Source organism: Simochromis diagramma, unplaced genomic scaffold (assembly GCF_900408965.1).
Source record: "Simochromis diagramma unplaced genomic scaffold, fSimDia1.1 OVJJ01000802.1, whole genome shotgun sequence".
NCBI classification, from domain to species: Eukaryota; Metazoa; Chordata; class Actinopteri; order Cichliformes; family Cichlidae; genus Simochromis; species Simochromis diagramma.
Genome location: NW_024387492.1, coordinates 6,228,772 through 6,251,953, shown reverse-complemented (window position 1 = coordinate 6,251,953; position 23,182 = coordinate 6,228,772). Strand labels below are relative to the sequence as shown.

Here is a 23,182-nt window from a genome sequence, read left to right as displayed (position 1 = left end):
CTACCCGCCGTGATTTGAAAACCTTTATCGTGCCAATTCTTCTTCTCTGCCTAATTTATAGGCTGTGAAAGTTCATTTTTTACACGTTTAATTACTTTAAGAATGGGCCGTGATTAAATGTCTGATTCTGGATTGGAAGAATAAAGGCACGTATTTGAATGTATTCAGGTTAAATACAAAGCAGAGGATTTAAAATATTTGTAAGTGTATGAGTCAAGGTTATTGTAGTTAACTAAAATTGAACTAAACACTAAAACTACATGTGGAAAAAAGTTGACCCTCCCCAAACACACACATAAAAAACTACAGGTTTTCTTTTCGTGAATTTAGAAACCCAAATAAAATAAAATAAAAATATAGAGGAAATATCCTCGACTTTGGATGCCTCCAAGAGTTTGTGTCCTTACTGGCATACTGATTTTCCTATATCTTGCCTCTGACATGTCCTCCATGCAATAATAACTAAAACAAACTTAAGCTTACACTGAATAAAAAAAACTAAAACGAAACATTTTCAAACAATGGAACTTAAACTGAAACTGGGAAATCCAATGTGGAAACTATCGGAAATTGAATTAAATTAAATTAACAACAAAATGTCAAAATAATATTAACAATAAAATACCAACTAATTACTCTGATACAAGTTACTCTGGTACAATAATTGAAAGAAAGAAAGAAAGAAAGAAAGAAAGAAAGAAAGAAAGAAAGAAAGAAAGAAAGAAAGAAAGAAAGAAAAGGTTCAAATATTTCAAGTTATTTTATTAACCTCTAGGTGGCGCGATGTGTTTGAACTGTAGCTCCCCTGCCTCGTCTCATCCAACATGGCGTCGTCCGGGCCGGCTTCTCCAGCTCTCTCATCACTGGGCGGGTCCACGGTTGGTCGGGCTGCCAGCCGTTGGGCACTTCCGGCGGGCTCGGGTTTCCTCCGACTCGGCATTTAAATGGAACTGCAGGACATCAGCTGCTGCTACTTTCAGCTCGTGCTGTTATAGAAAATAACCGGTAGTGCTAGCAAGACAGTCTGCTCTTATTTCTAACTCGAAAACGACAAAAAAAAACCTTTGTCCCTGAAGATTGTTTGCTCTGGTTGTTGTGTTGTTTTTTCCTTTTTGTTTTTGAGCAGAAGAGCGGGAGCGGCGGAACAATAACGGGGCTTGCTCTCCTGACAGCCTGTCGGTGCATCATTTTTGGGATTCCTTTGCTAGCCCTCGGACGAAATTGAATAGCGGTAATGTGATGTTGAGTCAGAGCAGAATGATTTAGGCTTTTCTCGGCAGCGTTTGTTTACTGAGGTAGACTGGGGGTAAACATAAACAGGCTCTGCAGCAGAGGTGGCCTGGACTGGACTGGGAGGACCGATGGACTTGAGATGATGAACCTGAACGATCAGGTTTAAATTCTGATTGATTTACGGAGCGATTTGTTTTTAGGATTGTTTGTGTTTTGTTTGTTTTTACGTTGTACATATCACCACAGTGTAACGCCTATAAATAATCAAAATTGACTTAATATATCATCAAAAAAAGTGTCACCACCCATTTAGTGCAGTAGGATAGCGACTAACGTTAACCATTGGACACTAATAGTCCTGTATTGTGTGTGTTAAAATACATTTTCAGGACAAACAAAATATCTCTATATTTATGCAGGTCTTATTAAAACATTTTCTTTAGTGTAAATTTGGTTTTGATAACTTAGATCTTTTTTTCGTTATAGATCATTTAATAGTTTTGGAATATTTCACTTTAAGCTACATTGAGGACACATTTAGTAGCCTTTCAGGTCAGTGACAAACAGAGTAAGCTGGCATAGATTTCTAGCTGATCAATAATTAGCATTTTTGATTATCATTACCTATCTGGAGTATAACTAAGTCTAATTATAAGTAACCAGCAGCGATGTTCAGCTGGCTTGGAACCGATGATAGGAGGAAGAAGGAGCCGGAAGTCTTTCAGACAGTCAGTGAAGGATTGAAGAAACTCTATAAAACCAAGCTCCTACCACTGGAGGAGAGCTACAAGTTTCATGAGTTCCACTCTCCGGCACTGGAGGATGCTGACTTTGACAACAAGCCCATGGTCTTACTGGTGGGACAGTATTCTACTGGCAAGACCAGCTTCATACGGTATGTTTGCTCACACACATGCAAAGAAAACCTTAGAAACAAGCACAAACAAATGAGGGAGAGGCTACCAAAAAAGAAGGAATGATAGAGAGAGGGAGAGCATGACACACCCAAGCTGACTTTTCCAGCAGTTTGACAGCAAGCGTGAGGAAGAGGTAGTCATAATTATGCACACAAAGCAACCAAAAAAAAAAACAAAAAAACACAGAACAATGAGAACAAAACATTGTGAGGAGGCACATCTCCTCAAGCTTTATTGGATTCATAAAGGGTTTATTTGGCATGACTCCTACACAGGCAGACTTGTTGCATTTGGAGGCATTACTGCATTGTTCTGGAGCGCTCCCTGATGAAGTCAGACTGAAAGATGAGCATTACTTCATGAGTATTGGTCAAATAAATGTGTTCACTTGAGGCAAAGTTCAGGAAATGTAGGTGTAAATTGTTTATTACTGATTTTAATTATTGTGGAATAACAATAAGCAGCTATTTGTTGCTGATATAGTTTGTGAACTGATAGAGGTGGGCAGCGAGGCTTCCTTGTAGGAACCCACTGTTAGGACTCATGCAGAGCTGTTTTGCCCTGAGGTGCAGGAAGTCTTGACTCGCTCCTAACTTCTGCTTTTTACAGCATGGAGAAAAAAAAGTATACAAACATGTGCTTTGAGTGTTTTTTTTTTCCTTTTATTAAACCTTTTGAACTCTCTAATTGACCACATTTTCATGTCTTAGTAGACATTTTGTGTTATTATATTATGTAACACACAGTGTCCTAATATGGTTTTGACATTGTTGTTGTTGCAACTACACATAGGGAGATTGATACACTGATTTATCAACCATGTATTGGTATTGGCTCAGTTTTTAACCTGTTTCTCCCATCAGTTTTATGCTGGTTTAATGTTTAAAGAGATAAAAGTCTTTAAAAATCAGGAATTCTTTGATTCCCTGGAACCAAAGTGGAGAAACAAACACAAAAAACAAAACTGAGAAACAATTGACCAAATTGTTGTTTAAACATCGGTATCGGCCCAGAATTTTCTAGTCAGTGCAACCAGCACATATGTTGCTATTTGACTGGTATTACTGAACTGGATCATTGCTTTTGTGCTTCACCTCATAATGATGTGTTGCTGTTCTGTCAGAGCACATGACCTGGAGTATCAGTGAAATTAGTGTGTGACGGTGAGAAGTGTTAGCAGCTGGGTGTCGAGCCTCTTTTGAGCTGCAGTCCTACTGCTAACATCTCACCCCTTTGACATAGACACACAATTGTGCGTACACACACACTTGTGGAGAGTAGTAGGCAATTAGTGGGTTAAGCCTTTGAAAGCCAGAGAGTGGATGCTGTTAGTGACTTCCTTCTGTAAGATGGGACCATCTCTGCTCCAATCTCTGCCTTCTCTCTCTTCTTCCTCCTCTGTGTCTGATTCCTGCTCTCCTTTCTCCTTCCTCTGTCACCACTCACGACACCATCCCAGTCAGCAGTCTGACCCCCACGCCACTGACATTGTAGCAGTAGGATGCAGAATGTACAAACTGCTGAGTAACACTTGGATGGAGCTGCTGCTTCTCTTTCATTTCATGCCCCATGGTCTCCCTCTGGGTTTGATGTGCTTGCATGGTCTGCCAAGCTACAAACTACCAGCAGTGTTATTCCCTACTTTGCTAGAAGTTTATTTTCAGACTTGTATAGCCAGTGGATTTAAACGAGACGTTACAGTGAATATGTTTACTAAAATAATATTTGTCTCGGCATGAATTAGAAAAGTCAGTAGAAGGATATCTGCCTGACAGAGACAGGAAATGGATTAAAGACAGGAGAAGCTGATGGGGGTAATACAGTCTCACTGCCTTTGAAGTTATTCAGAGTTAAGCAGTCTCAACTTTCCCTCCGTTTGGGGCTGAATTTATTGATTTTTCCTTCTAGGTCTCACATTTTCTGTTTGGGGACTTTTCATAGAGCAAGCCAATGCCAGGATATACAATTTCCTTCAATATAGAATATAATAAACTGTAAATCTGGGCCCTCCTCATGTGCCTAAATCTGTTCATTCACAGGTAAATTTCAATATACTTTGATCCTTAAAACTCAAGAGATGCATCATTGAGGTTAAGGATTTTCTTAACCCCATCTTACAGTCAAATGAAAACTGATATGATGGGACCAGATGTATATATCTGGAGTGCACATACATGGATTATATGTGTGATACGACACATATACTAGTGCATATGTATGTAGTTGTGCACATGCATTACACAACCTCTTTATAGACAGAAGAGCTCACTGTACAGACATGTGTGCACAGAGATGGCTCCACCAGGCACTACTAGCTCCTTTGACAAGCTCTGACAAGGTGGATGTATGTCTGTGGATATCAGGGCACCATCCTTACACCTTGTAGCAGTTAAAATGTGCACACATCCCACACCCTTATAGCTATAAATCTCTTTGCCTAAATCTCCTTTTGTGGTCTCACATTGCATTTTTGGGAGTGTGAAACTCAACAGAAACACACCAGCCTTCATTTGAAACATGTGTGTTGTCACTGAATCCACAGCTGAGGATTTAACCTTTCACATCTGAAACATATCAAATGGAAGTCAGCTGCAATGCCAACAAGGCCAGTTTAGTTGTGCTGTGAGTTAGTTGTGATACTTTTTTGCAGCAGAACACATTTGTGCACACACCACTCCATGCATCAAATTTAATGTTCCTGTTCCCAAGCCGTTTTCACTTCAGCAGTCTGTGATAATCATTGATTAAACAAGCCTGTGGCAAGGCTGTATATTAACTGTTTGACCTCCACAAAGAGGAAGCTCTTAACCAAATTCTTACTAACTGGCAAGAATTAGACCATGGGAATGTCAATAACACTATATTCAGTGGTTAAAAAGAGTGGCTGATTGTGCAGCAGAGGATTGATTCAATGTTAATTTCTGGTTTTGTCCACTTTCTTCTTTTCATTTCCAGTGAACCAGTTCTAAAAAATAATAGCGCTGGAGTAGAGATTCAGATTGAAATTGAAAGCTTGGCTTAAATTTTTAATGGAATCGGTTGACACTTTTGAGAAATATACGCCCTCTAACTGCAGTACCACTAATCTAAACAGTGTGAGAATATACTGTTCAAAAACATGGAAAAAAGGGAACTCTTTGAAAAGAGATCAGATCTCAATGGGGGGAAAATCATGCTGGATTTCTATAATGATATAGACTGGGTAATGTGTTTAAAAACAAAACAACGATCATCTTATGGATGTCTGAATTCATAGACATCCTGATAAAGTGTAAAAATGATTTGTCAGTCTCATTCATTTTGCCAAAATGTAATTGCAGCAACTTGAAATGGCACTCAGTAGTTTGCTTGGCCCCCAAGTGCTTATATGTATGCCTGACAATGTATGCTCTTGATGAGTTGATGGCTGGTGTCCTGGGGGATCTCCTGCTAGATCTGGAGCAGGGGATCACTCAGCTCCTGGGCAGTTTGAGGTGGTACTTGGCAGCGCTGGGCTGAAACATAAGGTCCCATTTAGGTCAGGTGAGCATGGGGATCAGTAAGTGGTATCATTTCCTTCATCCTCCAGGAACTGCCTGCATACTCTTTGCACATGAGGCTGGACATTGTAGTGCACCACAAGGAATCCAGGGCCCACTGCGTCAGTGTAGAGTCTCACAGAAGGCCCAAGGATTTCATCCCGATACCTAATGGCAGTCAGGGTGCTGTTGCCTAGGCTGTGGAGGTGTGTGTGTCCCTTTGTGGATATGCTTCACCAGACCATCTCTGACCTTCCACCAAACCAGTCATGCTCAATAATATTAAAGGCAGTATGACATTCTCCATGGCCTCTCCAGACCGTTTCATGTCTTTCACATGTGGTTAATGTGAAACTGCTCTCATCTCTGAAAAAGCACAGGGCACCAGTGGTCGACCTGCCAATTCTGGTATTCTATGGCATCAGTCTCCGTAGTGCTGGGCAGTGAGCACAGAGCCCTCGTGAAGTCTGTTGCTGGCTGTTTTGTAAGAGGCATTTACATCAGTGTGCATCACGTTGCTTCCACAAAGGAGCAGATAACATTCCTGCTGATGGGTTAAGGACTTTCTATGGTTCTGGAAAAATGTCAGTGGCCTTCATCTGAAAACAATTCCTGTTTCGGAGGTGTTCTTATTGATTCCCCTCTTTAGTGCATCAAAGCAGCTGAAAGATATTAGCAACCCTCTCTGCAAGCATATCAAAATCCTAGAAGTTTAACTGACTTGATGCTCTGCTCTAATTAAAAAGTGTTCCTTTAATTTTTTTGATAACTCTTTGAAAAGCCTCAAAACCCGAGTTTGCCTTGTTGTTTTTGGACTATGTGTCTGCGGTTAAGCCATGATTGTATGGTAACAAGACTGACAGTCAGGCACACCACTTTTTGGTTTTTGGTCGCTTAAAACCAGTGAGGGGGGGGGAAAAACAGAAAAGATGCAGAAATCTGTGCTTGGAAGTAACAGAAGCTTTAATATTTGTTTGCATTTTCAAGGCTTTTAAATCCACTTTATTGACAGAATTCCTCCATCCTTACCTCACCTAATCAGAACACTCTTTTCCAAAAGCCCTTTATTGGTCCATGTGTTTACCAGTAAACTAAATTTTGCTTGTTTTGGATCTGGTCAGTGGCAGCCATCCAGTCTGTGATCATCTAAAATTCCCCCAATCTTGGTTCCAGCAGCATCTAATTCAAGGCAGACATGTTTTCTGTTTTTTTTTCTCAATTGCGTCTTACCATCCTGACCAACTTCATTTATCAGCAGAGTCAGAATAAAAAAAAAAATCATACAAAATGAAGCAGAACTTTGAAATTAGAGGCTACAGATGCAATATGTATTTTAGGTTTTATCTAAAGATTGATGCTGGATCAAACATTCTAATACAAATGTATATATAACCTTTTTATAATACTTTATAATGCTGATCATAATCTTGTAATATCTTGTTGATCCTTTTTCACTATTGTTCTTTGTTCATCTTCGAGGAATTATTTCAGCATACTTAGAAAGCCTTTTTGCACAGTTGACTTATTCTTACACGGTGATTGAAAACATCTCCTCTCTCATCTTGTTTTGCTAACTGCTATTTCCTGTCATCTCACCCGCAGCTACCTGTTGGAGCAGGATTTTCCTGGCATGCGGATTGGCCCCGAACCCACCACAGATTCCTTCATCGCAGTGATGCACGGCGACACAGAAGGAGTCATTCCCGGCAATGCTTTGGTGGTTGACCCCAAGAAGCCCTTCAGAAAGCTGAATGCATTTGGAAATGCATTTCTCAACAGGTAGATGATTGATGGCCGCACTCACACTTTCAGATGATGGTCTTTATTGGTGTGTACAGTGAGTTAAGTATTCAAGCACAGAGGGAAAGACCGAGGGAGCACAAGTGAGAATCCACACCGCAGCTCTACATTCCTTTGTGATTGAATTTCCCCCCGCTCACTGGTCAGGGTTTTCTTTGTTAATGGCTGTGTGAGAGACAGCCAGCAGTCTCTGTAGAGCCATCCTTCTGCTTAAAAGTACACTGGCAGAAGCTCTTATGGTAGTGTCCTCAGTGTGAGGATCAAGCAATGTTGAAAGGAGACAGGAAAAAATGATGTCTGTCAGTGGGGATTTAGAGGGTTCGCATTGAAGACGACCGCTTACCTGTTCATATTTATTCAGCTGGATAAAACTAGGGAGAGCAGCACAGACGGAGGAGAGAGGGTAACTGAGATAGGGCCATGCTGATGGATGATTTTAAACTTGTGTCCTGGAACTTTCTCTCTATCTCATGTCTGTTTTGTGTGTGTGTGTGTGTGTAGGTTTGTGTGTGCTCAGCTTCCTAACCCTGTACTGGAAAGCATCAGCGTGATCGACACGCCAGGGATTTTGTCTGGAGAAAAGCAGAGAATCAGTCGAGGTAAGAAACACATTTGCTCAAACTTCTATTCTCTTCTGTTTATGGTGTGTGTGTGTGTGTATGTGCGCGCGCATGTGTGTTTATCCTCTGCATCCATTGAGCTGCAGCCCCCCCCCAGTCCCACTGAACTCTGAACTACAATGTCAGCATTTCCTTTGGACCCGTGTGTTTGTTTTAGCTTTTGCTATCAGGAGGATTATGCTTCATTCATTTCAAAGAACAGGAAGCTGTTACAAAAAGATGAGCTTTGAATTTGTTCTCCAACATGCACACATAAGTGCACACTGCCTGAATTTTAACACTTTTTACTTTGTGGTTTTCTTAAGTCTCGCATGGAAATGAAAAAGAGAAAAACAAAATTATATGAGGTTCATTTGGATCAACTTTAATATAGTGTAAACAAAAAGTTGCAGATTTTAGAGGACTCGTGGGTAACCAAATGGTTGCACAGTATGCCATAAAATACATTTTAGGTTAAACTTTTTAAACATTTGATTGGATTTTGAAGATGCTTATGAATATTTATCATCTGTAGGTATTGTACAAGACATGCTAGATTGGGGAATTTCAATCTTGAACTGTTTGCCAAGTAGGAAGGGCATGCAGCCAAAGAAGTGTAAAACTATTTAAGGTACCACTGTATGAGTCTTGCAGTGGTGAGAGTACAATGTGCTTTGATACCTTTTCTCTGGGAAGATTGACATAAACAAAACCCCAACCTTCTGACCTCTGTGTCAAATCTAGACAAAGACACTATTGTTCTAATCTAATATCATATACAGTAAAGCAGGTGTGTGTAATTTTGAGTTATTCCTGATAAAGGACGACGAGTGTTAAAGACTTCAGTAAATATTCATGGCTTTAAAACCATGGTCCTACATTTCATACTTGCAATATTGAAAGCTTCATAACTGTCCCACCAAAGATAGACGGAACAAAATTGTGACATGTCAGAAGTGTGTGATTACTATCTCAGAGTGTGTTCGCTTCCGCGACTTGTGTCTGCTAACCTCGCAATGAAAAGATGCGCCGGTCAGTACAACACTGGCGTTTGTGTGTGTATGTGTGTGAGTGGAAAGAAAAACATAAACAGAAAACAAAAATATGTGAAGATGAATACGGGGTTTCAACAGCTGTCCTCCAGCTGTTATCAGGATTGCGCCACGAAGGATGAAGCATAGGAAGAGATAACGGAGGAATCACAGTGCACTATAGCCCTGGATTCAAGCGCTGCTGTAACAGTGTAGTCCATAAATGAGAGAAAATCCAAAATAAATACAAACCTTTGTGCTCAGTTCTTGTTTTTTAAAGTCATTAAACATATATACTGCACATTCATTCCACTGTGGAAAAAGGAACAGTTCAAAGAAAACATTAAACGCCCCAAATTACCACCTCCTTCACGCCCATAATGTTGCCCTTACAACAAAGAGCGAACTGGTAGTTGTCAGAGCTCCATTATGATGTGTGCTAAAATGCAAAAAGCTGATGATGTGAAGAGAAACTTTGCGTGGAAAGTTTTCAAGAATGTTCCCGAGCTGTCTCACAGGAGGATGTGTGTCTGGCATGGCTGGCATTCCCAAAGCTAAATGGTGGCATCGCTATACCAACCGCTAACATTAACCATTCCAGTTCTTTTGTTAAAGTAAGTCTTAATTTATTCTGTCCTGCACTCACCTCTCTGAGTTTCTTTCAAAGGTGAATGCTTTCTTTTCTTCCATCTTTTGTCTATTTTCCTGTTTCTCCCCCAGGCACTGTTTTGGTTTGCTATCCCAAGTAAAGCCTGAACTAATTGACTTTTGGCATATCCAGTATTGTCTGTCACCATAGCAAATCACTGATTATATGAATACTTGAAAAATAAAAGTAGTAATGGTGTTGTAATATAATAATTTTCTACGTTCCCGCTCCAGAGAGTATTTATTGTGTTCTTGTGCACGACCAGTACTGTGACATTTGGAGTCCTGTTATAAGATGACGTATCAGGAGGCTTATTCAGCTTTTGATTAAAAGCGAAAAAATGTTCTGGTCACGCAGTTCAGGACATTACTTCATACCAAGGTTGGGCCTGCATGGATATTATTCATAACTTTAATGCTTGTCATGAGAGTTTTTGTTGTCTCCAGCTTTACTGTTAAGAAATGAAGTAAATCAGTGTTTCATCAACATTAACCAAATATGAAATTTATGTTTGGAAGTTGTTAAAAGGAACCAGACAAGCACCAGATCTGTTTCACCTTGTTTTTCCTTTTTGGCCCAAGTGTCCAAAAAACGTGGTGTTAAACCAAATAAACAGCACAGTGAGGTGAAACACGGATACTCTGTGGCCAACACAAAAGAACAAATACAAGTTAAACTTAACCTCTGCTGAGTGAGCACAGCTGTGTTTTCTCTGGGGACTCTGTGTGCAATTCTTTTGTTATTGTGTGTTCATTAACTTTTCATTTAGTTCCCCATCATCATCATCATCATCATCATCATCATGTTTCATTTACATGTTCTGTGTCACATTCTTTCTCTTAGTCACTTTTCTTTTACTCTGTTTCAGTGTTTTTAAGAGTGTTTGTGTTTGTGTGTGCTCAACTGTGTGTGCGTGTCTGTCTCCAGAGGAGGAGTTGTCAGGCTATAGCAGCCTGCGCAGATGTCTTTATGGAGGTATTGTAGATAATAAATCTTGGCAACAACCAGCTGCAGAAGGCTTCAAATGATACCTTGACTCTGAAGAATTTGTGGGCTTTTACATATTCTTCACCAGTCTTGTCACGTGGCTTTGGGAAAAGTTCGCCTTGTTTCATAAAATTATTATTAATATTATCTGTGCAGTTAGCTGACTTATAAATTATAATGGCAATTATTTTGGCCACTCATAAACTGTATATAAAAGATAGACATAGCCAGCAGGTCTGAAAATAAAGAAAATGTCGAGTTGAATCTGCTTTCTCTGTAATGGTCAGCAGGGGGCGACTTCTCTGTTTACAAATAGAACACTTTTAAGTCTTTTGTTAATACAAAATTGTCAAAGGAGCGTAAAAAGAAAGCGACTGGACTTCTTTGACTAACTTTAAGTTCATTTAAAGAAGTTCAGTTGCTTTCTTCTCAAACTCCTTACACTACCATGACCTGGATGACTGAGAACCTACACAGACATATTTTATATGATGATTTTTATTTGTTTAAATTCGGGTCAGACAGTAAAAGTGGTGATGGGTTTCTCAAATCCACAGCTAACGTGTGAAGCTTCAAAACTGGGCTTTTTATGATTTGACACACACACACACACACACACACACACACACACACACACACACACACACACACGCAAACATGCAAACAAATAAAAACATTACTGCTGCCCTATGACAATAGCCAGGGCTCAAGCCACACTGGCTACACCCATCCTTTATGTACAGTCTGTGTCCTTCTTATGAATTCCTGTAATTTTGATAATCTCCTGGGCACTTTTGGTCTCCACATTTTAATAGTCCAAGAGCATAACACTAGCATCACTGTCAGACCTCATGAGCATCTTACCTCCACTGTAGGCAGGTTATTTCACTTTGACTTTTCGCTTAGGAGCACCGTGCCCTTCACAGCTTAAAATTGAAGTGTTGCTTTAATCCCATAACACGTGAGAAGTGCACTGGGTGAAGAATATTCCAGTAGAATTTAAAAATATCAAGGTATCCATATCTCTTTTAACACCTCTTTCTCGTCTCGGCTCTATTCATACAGATGCAGTCCGAAACAAATGCTTTACATACTTGCTGCTGCTAAAGTTTTTCTCACGTCCTACTGGGGAATGCATTTTAGCCAAGTGAGATTAATTTATTCCTTAAAATACCCATTTTTGTTAACAATTGAAGCATCATGTAAACATTAACACAAGAACTCAGATATTTGGACGTTTTGTTAAACACTCAGAGCCACCGTGGAGTGTAAACTGTTCCACTACTGGGCAGCAAGTATGTGAAATGGGGGCTTCTTATCACAGCTATGTACAGAAGATCAAATGTTGCTATGTTCAGAGCAAACAGCCTCTGAATGTAGGTTTAAATATGTAAAGGCATATTTTACGTGCATAGCTTTACAAAGAAAATCCATCTGATAATCCCTGAATTAACCTAAAACTATTGCTTGTAGGATTTCTCCTGGGTGTTATCGCTCATAATTAAATACTGCAGCGCTGGACTGACTCTGCGTCTGTTGTGTGTCCTTCAGTGTTGTTTGAACACTAGAACTTACTAATCCTTCGATCTACCCTTTGTTCTTTGTTTCCCTCTCATATCCTGTGGAATTCCTTCAGGTAAGCTAGCGTTTTGTCCTTGACTGAGGTAGAAAGTCAAAGAAGTCAGTGGCGTACACCTGCTGTTGGACTCATTCATTAATTCATGTTTACATGTTTTACAGAGGAAGCATTATTCATAGCTTTCTTGCAGAATGCCACGAGTACAATGCACTTGTTTAGTGTAAACTATTCATTATTAATCTTATGACAGATGGAAGTAACAGTCTGTAGTTTGAGGGCTCTCCCCCTATTGTTCAACTTTAAAAAGCCACCTTGTTTGAACATTGGCAGCACTGTTTTCATCAGGAAACAGACATTCTTTTCTCTCAACATGCTACAATAAGGGCATAAGTTTTAATGCCTCCTCCTTGACCTGCAGCCATTGGATTTGTCTTGGGACTATTTTTAGGCCATAATGATGTTCCTATCATAACTTGCTCTGCTGACTTTTACCTCTAAAGTTGCATGCATGTTCTCAGTCTGTAACTTCAGTTGTGTTGACCACCAGTATAACCAATAACTAAAGTGGTTTTGATGTGGGTACTGGATGTGGGTAAAGGATTGAGAGGTAAAAATATGTGTGTTCAATTATCTGCTTCACTCAGTGCCCCATCGAATTATCTGATATCCTTCTGATGTCCCCTCCCCGCTTCTAGGCTATGACTTTGCAGCTGTCCTGGAGTGGTTTGCAGAGCGAGTGGACAGGATCATTTTACTGTTTGATGCTCACAAACTGGACATCTCTGATGAGTTCTCAGAGGTGATAAAGGCCCTAAAGAACCATGAGGACAAGATCAGGTACTGTGGGATTCTTAAATTCACACCAAATATTTTCTTTCTTTTTTTAAATACCATATCATTGATACCTGGGCATCCATGCAATATTAATGTGAGTAGCTTGTAATAAGAATCATCACCGCTCTCTTCTGTCTTTTTCTCCAGAGTTGTGCTTAACAAGGCCGACCAGATAGAGACTCAGCAGCTGATGAGAGTGTACGGTGCTCTGATGTGGTCACTGGGGAAAATAGTCAACACGCCTGAGGTACGCTAAACTGTAGAAACAGAGGCACATAGAGGGTTTCTGTGATGGCGTTCATACGGTTTTAAGCCTGTAATTGATCCTTTCACCTATGTCAAAATCACAGAATTGTAATGATTTTTTTTTTTTTAAAGATTGCTTTGAAGAAATAATAATTTTAGAGTGAAATAATGAAATTAGGCACTTGATTGTTAATATTTGCAACCACATAGATATCTGCACATAAATGTGTGAAATCTGTGGCTGAGGTACAAGATTATAGACTTCCTTTTCTAGTCTGAGTTGAGTTGGTGCAGATCAATACGGAGACTAAAAGAGGGGCTGCGTTAGCCAAAATTGAATTTTTAAAACCACTGGCAATTGTACATGTATTTTTTATTGATCTGGATTCTTAAAATAAAGACCATCAGATGCAACTGGGAGCTTTGAACCAGATATTTGTCATCTGATATCCATTTAAGCTGGCTCCCACAGACAAAGTTTGCAGACTAGCCTGTGGGCTCACAGGTTGCAGAATTGTTAACTGGTTGTAGGAGTATTTAAAGACTTTATATTTAATGTTTTTAAATAATATCTGGGGAGCTATGATCCATAATGGTGGCCATTTGAAGGACTGTTAATGGCATATTATGTGAAGAATGGTCCAGTTTGCCTCTGACTTTATTTACTTATTTTTTGTTCTGTCTCCCTTACTGACAGGTGATTCGCGTCTATATCGGTTCATTTTGGTCCCACCCGCTGTTGATTCCTGACAACAGGAAGCTGTTCGAGGCCGAGGAACAGGACTTATTTAAGGACATCCAGTCCTTACCGAGAAATGCAGCACTTAGAAAACTCAATGATCTGATAAAGAGGGCAAGACTAGCCAAGGTGAGGAGCACCTGCGACACAGGATGTTCGAAACAGTTGACGTCAAATAACGCCGATGTTACGCAACATTTCCTACATTTAGTGCTGAGCTGTTACACCATGCTGACATGTTTAAGTTGTCAGTATCACCGATTTATCTGTGTGCTTCCTATTTATTGTGCTCAGCTGTGTTGTTCAGCTGTTAACCTTGACAGAAAGAGATGTTTCGCAGAACTAATAGAGTTAGATAAATGACAATGAATTGTTTCCCATTTCCTCAATGGACAGGAAGTTAGGTAGGCGACAGTCTGCTGCCTGTTGTAGTTCGAGGAAACACAGCAGAGGAAACGCACAAGTGCACACAGTCAAACACGCACAGGTTTATCACACTGAGAGTCGAGCACAGTTTTCCTGTTAGACAGCTGATGGGTGTTGGTGTGTTTTGTGATGAGTTTCAAGGACATGAGGTAGACCCAGATGCGTGTATCGCCGCAGTGACTGAACAAATTTTCTTTTCTTTTTTTTTGCACGTTTAGTTTCTGATGAATATTGTTTAAACGCTTTTTCCAGGAAAAACCTTTTTGTAATGAAAAGTGGACTCCAAATGTGAATTAGAATTTGTTAATTATTAAAAGAAATGCCCACAAAGGTAACAGTAAAGTGGATGACTAATCTGGTTTATGCAATATTAAGTGTCCTCAAGCTTAATGTTGTCACAGTGGCTTGTGTTACATTTTACCCACTTGTCAGAAGCTCAAATATAATTCAATCATTACAAGGAGAACCCGAGACAATAAAACACATAATCTTTATTTTAAAGTAATCTGATTATCTACTTTGTATGAGCTCATAGATTTATTAGAGTGCTTCAGTCGTGTGTCTGGTTAAATATCACAGATAGAGATGTTTTTCTTTTCCTTGCACGCATTTTTGCATCAGTTTTTCTTTGTGTCTCTTGTGGGCCTTGGAAGAACAAACAAAAAGAACAAGTCAATCTCATGACATTTAATAGGTGACTTTTTTCCCCACTCATAAAAAGTTAACAATTAACTACCTTTGCTGCACTTGATCCTGTTTTTACCTACTCCAAGCTCAGTTTTTCCACAGTTTCTTTTTTTATATAGCTCTTTACTTCTGCATACTTGGGATGTTGCTTTATAGCATAATGTGGAATATTATAACAGACACGATTTTGAAGTGGAATCATTTGAATCATTTTAACTGAAATTTATAAAGAATTTAGTCTCCTAGTACCTGCTCAAAGAGCATTTTCTGCTCCCATCAATTAATAAACATCAATTAGCACCTATAACAAGAATAACAAATAAAAGCTTAATGAATTCAAACACAGTTGCTTATACTTTCCATGTGAAGTCATCGATAACTCTCTTAATCTGCAGGTCCACGCTTATATCATCAGCTCACTTAAAAAAGAGATGCCTGCTGTGTTTGGGAAGGAGAACAAGAAGAAAGAGCTCATCGCCAGCCTTGGAGATATCTACAAACGCATCGAAAGAGAACACCAGATATCACCTGGAGATTTTCCTAATCTGAAAAAGATGCAGGTAAGCAGCGAAGCAAAGGATTAAGGTTTAGTAAATGAGGTTTTGACATGATTGGAATGAATGCAAGGGCTTCACTGATTTTAAGTTACACGAGTAGCGTTAGTTAATTGCAATTTTAGCTGATGTCTTGTTTTTTTAAAAATCTAACAAGGAAGTGAAATAGAGAGAGTAGTAACAGTCAGAGAGTCACAGAGTTTTACCGTTTCCTGAGCTAACCACTGAAGTACAACACACTCAGCAGAGACTTTAACTGATGAGGGAAATGTTGATAATTGGTCTTTATTAACTTGTTGTTGTTGTTATTATTATTGTCATATAAGATTGATCTTAATCCTTACTGCACAGAGAACTGTCAGCCTCTGATGTTGTGGGCCATTTTGTACATTTCAATAAGCTTCTCATAACGTTGTATACCACTCTGTATTTTGTGTTTCTCTATTTTCTTTTTTTGATCTTTGGAACAATACTCGATTTTCCTTTATGTACTTTAAGATATTTTGTGGCTACAAATGGGATGAAACAGAGTTCCATTGAAAGTAGAGTGCTAACTGAGTACTTTAACTCATGTACATCACTTGTGCAGCTATCAAGCAGTATGTCGGTAGATTGATCGCCAGCTCCTCCTGAAGTATCCTTGGGCAAGATATTACATCCATCAGAGTATTTTTGAATGTAATCAATCAGTTTGTCAATCCAATCTTTGTTTTGAACACATAAATAACAAGTATCAATGCACTAAAAATAAATAAACCCAAAATCATTGAAATCCATCAAATTCACATGGAAAAAACATAAAATGTTGACCATTTTATGTTTGAAAAGGAGAAGGAGGAAGTAAGGAAGTAAAAGTGTAGAAAACAAAAAGGGTATAGATTAATCTGTGTGAGTGAGGCTTGTAGTAGAAAGCACTTTGAGTGCTATAGTGATATAAGTACCAGGCTATTTACTTGAACTGTGTAATGCTTACCTAATTGTACTTGTAAATATTACTAAAGTGAAACTTTTATTGAAGCATATTTTATTGTTACTTCAGTGACTTAAGTAATTTTATAGAATACTTCTGGAACATTTGATTGACTACATCAGCATTCTTTACAGATGTGTATTTTAAAATGATCTTTATCTGTGCTGAGGGTATCGTTTATATATAGATTATAACCTAACTTGAGACAAACTTGTGTTTTTTCCAGGACCAACTCCAAGCTCAGGATCTCAACAAATTCCAGCCTCTAAAACCTAAACTCTTGGAGGCGGTCGATGACATGTTGGCCAATGACATCGCCAGCTTAATGGTCCTGGTCCGACAAGAGGAAACCCAGCGGCCCAACGCAGTAGTGAAGGGCGGTGCGTTTGACGGCACGTTGGACGGCCCATTCGGTCACGGGTACGGCGAAGGAGCCGGCGAAGGCATCGACGAAGCGGAGTGGGTCGTCGCTCGCGACAAACCTGCTTACGACGAGATTTTCTACACGTTATCTCCTGTCAATGGGAAGGTGACCGGAGCCAACGCCAAGAAGGAGATGGTCAAGTCAAAACTGCCCAATACAGTGCTGGGCAAGATCTGGAAGCTGGCAGATATCGATAAGGACGGCATGCTCGACGATGAGGAGTTTGCTTTAGCCAATCATCTGATAAAGGTGAAACTTGAGGGACATGAACTACCATCAGAGCTGCCTGGACACCTGGTGCCTCCTTCCAAGAGGAAAATAGCTGAATAAATGTAATTCAGATTACCCGTAATGACCTACTCAGCCCTAGAACCCATAGGTAGCCCCCTTCCCCAGAGAAAATGTTCTTTAATAGAAAAGGAGTCATCCTGTAGCAACAACAAGAACAAAGACAAAACAATTTAACACAAGTAGAGCTCATTTCAAGTCTTCTTCCTGTTCTGTTGCTGTTATCGTCTGATCTGTAGTCTTAATTTCCTAATTTAAGCTGCCAATGCATTCAAATGTATCTTCACGCGACTGAGACTGTTAGCATACTGGCTGCAAGCTTTGAGTAACAAAAAAATAAAAAACAAAGTGCGTTTACCTCTTCATTAGGATTAAACCAGATAAGATTAATTTTATAAAATTAAATAGCTTTTATTAGTGTTTCAAGAATGCAAACCATGGCTCTCAGCTTTACAGAATTAAAGCAGAATACTTGTTGGAGTAGGACAGGAGTTAGACATGTGCAAAAGAAGAAACACTGGAATATAAAGACATATATGTACGTTCAACTAAACTACTGGAAAAAGGAGAAATATTGCAACAATGTGAAGACAAAAATAAAGTCTTTTTCTGTTAAAACTTTACCTTTGGTCAAACCGATTTATTATTATGATGATTATTAGTATTCAGTTTACTCTAAGAAGTAAATCCAAATTAAATTACGTGTTTTTAAATGTAAACCAGAAGATTTTACATTCCTTGTACTTTGAGATAATGCGCACATACAGACAACAGAATGAAAACGACATCCTAAAGAGGAACAGGCCTGCGTTTCGTATTAAATGTGACGTGCTGCTCGACCTTTTGCTTTGGACGAAGGAACCTGTATGATTCCCATTAACACGTGCTGATACTGAGATTATAATAACAGACCATATTATGGGTGTTGTTTGGAAACTAGCGCGACAGCATGCTCTGAATAACCGCTTTGGTCGGACTTTCAATTTTGAATGGACACGCATCTATTGTTCTGTGTGGACACATCCTGGTTATTGTATGTATGTACAATGGTATCTGACCACATGTTATCAGTGTTATTATTTGTAGTATATACAGTATATATTCATAAGAGAAACATTATTAAAACTACTGAGGGTGGAGTATGTTAGTGGGTTATCAACTGAAAACTGATCAGTTATTCTTCACCTTCCTAAATAATGTAGTATAACCAAAAGTAATAGTCTGAAAGCACCGTTTGTTTTTATTGTGATGACACTAATTGACACATTTAACATTGTTCTATGTGTTTTTGCTGGAAACTTTCCATGTCACACATTGAAATTGTATACATGTAATAAATGTAATTCTTCTTTGCCATGTTTCCAATCCATCACTCTATTGACACACCGGTACCTGTGTGTGTGTGAGTGTGTCTCCTGAAATATAGCATGTTAGGACCATGTTCATGTTTGTTAACAGATGTTTTATTGGGTGTATCATTAGATAACCCAACTCAAATAAGTAAAACTGGATTCCCACATGGCAACAAAAAGCTTAAGCATGTCTTCATCGAAATGTTTCCAGCTCATGGCCGTTTTCTGACCCTCGTGCTTTACTGTGAATCAAATGCACATAAGAAGACTTACTGCATTCCATTAACTCGAGTTGGGAAATCGCACAGGCGTTATCCCGTTACGGCTCAAGTTTCGGAGGTGTGCAAGATTGGACTGTGGGGAAAAAAAAGACTTGGATGTGGATTCTCGTCAAATTCACAAGTTGTTTTCAGACCCTGTGTAAACACATTAAGTGGAAACACTAGCGTTACGGTATTTTGGCTGTTTTTATGCTGGTGATGCAGTACTTAAGTCTGTCCTTCACTGCTTTTCTGTCAATGTAAACAGGCCGACAGTGTAATAAAACTCATGTGTAACAACTATCTAAGTGTTGACTCTGTTTTCAAAAAGGAAATCATGTGCAGTATATATTTTGCACCCGCCCACCCAAGAAACTGAGGAAAAGATTTGGAAAAATGGCTATAAATTATTTTAGTGCAATTATAGCTGCAACACTGGAAGCCAGAAGACTCTGACATCATTTCTCTGATTTGCAAGTCCTCAGATTAATTCTAGTAAACTGAACTGTAACCAAACACGTGTAGATTTTTAGAGGAATTTTCATTTCAGAGGAAAAGTAGATCCTCTTTCAGGTCTAAGGTTCTGTGTATCAGAACATAAAGAAATAAAAAAATCATCTGGTCCTTATCAGGTATGGAAATGATTTAAATACAACTCAGAGGAACAACAACGCATTAGACTGTCGAAATACAGAAGGAGGGTGTGAAAAACAATGATTCATTAGCTCGTAGAACCACCTTTAACAGCGACAACTTAAAGTCATCGTTTTCTGTATGACTTTCTCAGTCTCTCACATTGCTGTCAGGGAATTGTAGACCTTTTTATACAGTTTGCAGGCATTTGTTTATGCACAGGTTTCTTGTAGTTGATGACTGGATCATTGCAACATCTTGATTCGTTTCTCCTTTGGCCGTTCTGTTGTAAATTTGATGCCGTGCTTGGGATCACTGTTCTGTAGTTAAGATCCAGTTTGGACCAGTAACATGTGATCTGTTTACTGGCCAACAGATGACATACTTTGGTCTACAGAGGAGTTCATGGCTCACTCGGTAAATGCAAGGCACCCAAATCCTAGTTGCTGCAAAAAAGGCCCCAAATCATCACACTTCCACCACCGTGGTTGACAGGTGGTGTGAGGTGTTTGCGCTGACATGCTGTGTTTGGTTATCTCCAAACGTGGCGCTGTTCATTATAGCAAAACAACGTCACTTTGGTCTGGGAGTCGTGTGGTTTGTTCAGACGCAGCTTTGCAAAGCTACGCCGTGTTGCCACGATGTTTTTAGAGAGAAGAAGCGTTCTCCTGCTAACTCTTCCAAATAAGTCCTACTTATTTGGTGTGTTTCTAATTGTACTGTCATGAACTTTAACAGGTAACATGCTAACCGAGGCCTGTAGAGTCTGGGAAGAAGCTCTTGGGTTTTTTTGCAGTTTCTTTGAGTCTTGCACAATCAGTCTTGGGGTGAAATGGGTGGGGCATCCACTCCTAGGACTATTAGCATCTGTCTTGAATATTCTCGACTTGTAAATAATCTTCCTCACTGTTGAATGATAGGTTTGGAAATGCCCTTATAACCCTTCCTAGATTGATGAGCACTTGCTCTTGTAAGATCATTGCTGATGTCTATCCTCCTTGGCATTGACTTAACACACGCCTGAATGCTTCAGTTCATCAAACTGTCAAAACTTCTACTTTAATCGACGTGCTCACACTTGCTGATGATGCATTTTTATCCTTTTCTAAAGCATTAATAGGGTCAGTATTTGTTGAATAAATAATATGGCCTGATAAGTATAACCTTTAAGAGGGTTTGCTTTCTTTTTCACATACGTTTTTCCAGAAACTTGAAAGGCTGATCTATGAAATGCATTCAAGGAATTCTATGAATGTACAAAAAGCATGTTTTTTAAGCCCCCAGCCAATAAAAAATAGGGTGGAAGAAACTGTACAGTATGGAAACTGTCTTTCTTTTCTCCAGGGGCTTGTTCTTATCTCGGATTCAGTTCAGGGAGGTTTTCCCTTCTATGTAACACCAAACACATGCTTAACTGGTGATAATGTCTTCTCTGACTAAATTCTTAAAAAGATTTTGTGCGGCACATGAGGGCACATTTCCAGATTGCTTTGCAAGTGTATCTGACGTGGACCACAGCGTGAGACGAGCTCCAAGTGACAGGAAACCAAGCATGGGACCACAGACATTACTCTATTATCTAGAGACTTCCATGTGTATGTATGTATGTATGTATGCGGTTTATGTTTGACAGGAAGCCAAAACATTCCTCTGTATTATGACTTAAATTTCTCCTAAAAGATACCACACACACACACATGCACACGTGCGCACACACGCACGCACATATACATATACCACATAAAGTGAAGATGCAGCTCTCTTTTCTCGCACACAGGAAGTTCTGTTTTTGTCCCCCATTTCCTGTCTGTTGCACCTTGACCTCCATCACTCTCTCCCTTTCTTTCTCATGCGCTCACACACACACACACGTGGATCCTTCACCGTAATATGTTTTCATATTAACATTATGTGTGTAGCTTAGTCTTGTAAGCGTTAACTTTTTACATTTTATCACCTTTAAGTACCCAGAGGGATGTTTCATGTTTAATAATGCAAATCAAACTGCATATGCTCTTTTTAGTGAATATTTTTAGTGTGTGAGAAGCACCCCTAGATCATGAAAAACACGTAATATATGACAGGCAAAAATTTGTGATCAGAAACATAAATAACTCTGTGTAGCCTATTTCAAGTCCACTATTTTTCTCTTTCCTGCAAATTGTGGACTTCTACGACTGGCTGATGGATGTGAACCAGAAATAGACATAAACAGGCAGGAAGAAGGAATCCAGTATTCCAAGAATGGCAAAAACATGCTGAAATGTGTTTGTCTCTGTTTTTGGTTCATTGTTTGTCTTTTTAGCAGGAAAGAACAGCGTATTCTGAGCTGATTCCCCTTGTTCTACTAAACATGGCGCATCTGTCAGCGGTGATGTATGAACATGCACCTGTGTTTGAGTACAGTGGATGCGCGTGATTGATGCCTATGTTTATCTGGTGGAGAAGCACGCATGAGGAAGCCGTACATCAGGATTCATTTCATCCACTCGAGCAAACCGGAAGAGCATTGGGTGGGGGTGATGCTCTTTATCTCATATGTCACAGAGGATGGTGATGTGAGAATTGCAGCCTTAATGTGATCTCTACTAACCAACATCTAATGGTCTTTAAAAGAATTTGACTCATGAAGACAAGAATAAAAAGTTATTAATAAATACTGAGGACTAAATGCATCATGTGCAGTATGCACATACAGTCTGAATACAACCAAAGTATATCAAATAAATATAAAGATGATACAATATTAAATAATGCAAAAGGATAACATAAACGCAAAGACATAACATAACATAACATAAAGACTACACCAGGTGCCACTCCTGTCAGCTAAGAACAGGAAACTGACGCTACAGTGCGTATAAGCTCACCAAAACAGGGACAACATAAGTCAGGAAAATATACACTGCTGTCTATCAATGGTTCAGGCCATTGATATTTTCATGGCTCAATTTGGGCCTAACTGCGCTGCAGAGTAACTGTCTTCTGATGGCTGCTTCCAGCATCACATCACCTCAAGCTGGTTTCTTGAACATGACACCTTTGGGATGAGGTGGAACGGGAGATTTACATCATGGATGTGCAGCAAATCTGCAGCAACTGTGTGATACTATCATGTCAGTATGTGAATAATTAAGACAGCTCTGAATGCAAAAGGAGGTCCAAACCAGTGCTGGTAAGGTGTACCTAATAAAATGGCCTGTGTTCTCCATGTTCATCTCTGAATGATCTCATTTTAAAACGCTACCTACGACTCTTGAGGTCAGAGGCCAAGTGCTCCTCGTTTCTGAAGGTTTGCATATCCTCTCACTCCTGATCTGAGCTGGCCTGGAAACAGGCATACTCATGGTAGCTGCTTCTTTTCATCTGCCAAGCATGAGATTCACCATGAGGACGCAACTTGTGGAAAGTTCACACTGCTATATCACACTGCTATATTCATCATCTCTTTGACCA

At 39.4% G+C, this 23,182-nt stretch overlaps 1 protein-coding gene across 1 annotated transcript; it reads left to right on the top strand.

Annotated features, from left to right (window-relative positions):
• The first annotated feature begins 900 nt into the window (after nt 1-900).
• On the top strand, nt 901-19,396 carry ehd3 (EH-domain containing 3). The gene is made up of 8 exons (XM_040017448.1): nt 901-2,128; nt 7,271-7,447; nt 7,970-8,067; nt 13,009-13,150; nt 13,295-13,394; nt 14,091-14,261; nt 15,641-15,805; nt 16,996-19,396. Exons 1-8 carry the CDS (start codon nt 1,902-1,904, stop codon nt 17,521-17,523), a joined length of 1,608 nt encoding a protein of 535 aa, XP_039873382.1. The 5' UTR covers nt 901-1,901; the 3' UTR covers nt 17,524-19,396.
• The last annotated feature ends 3,786 nt before the right edge of the window (nt 19,397-23,182 follow it).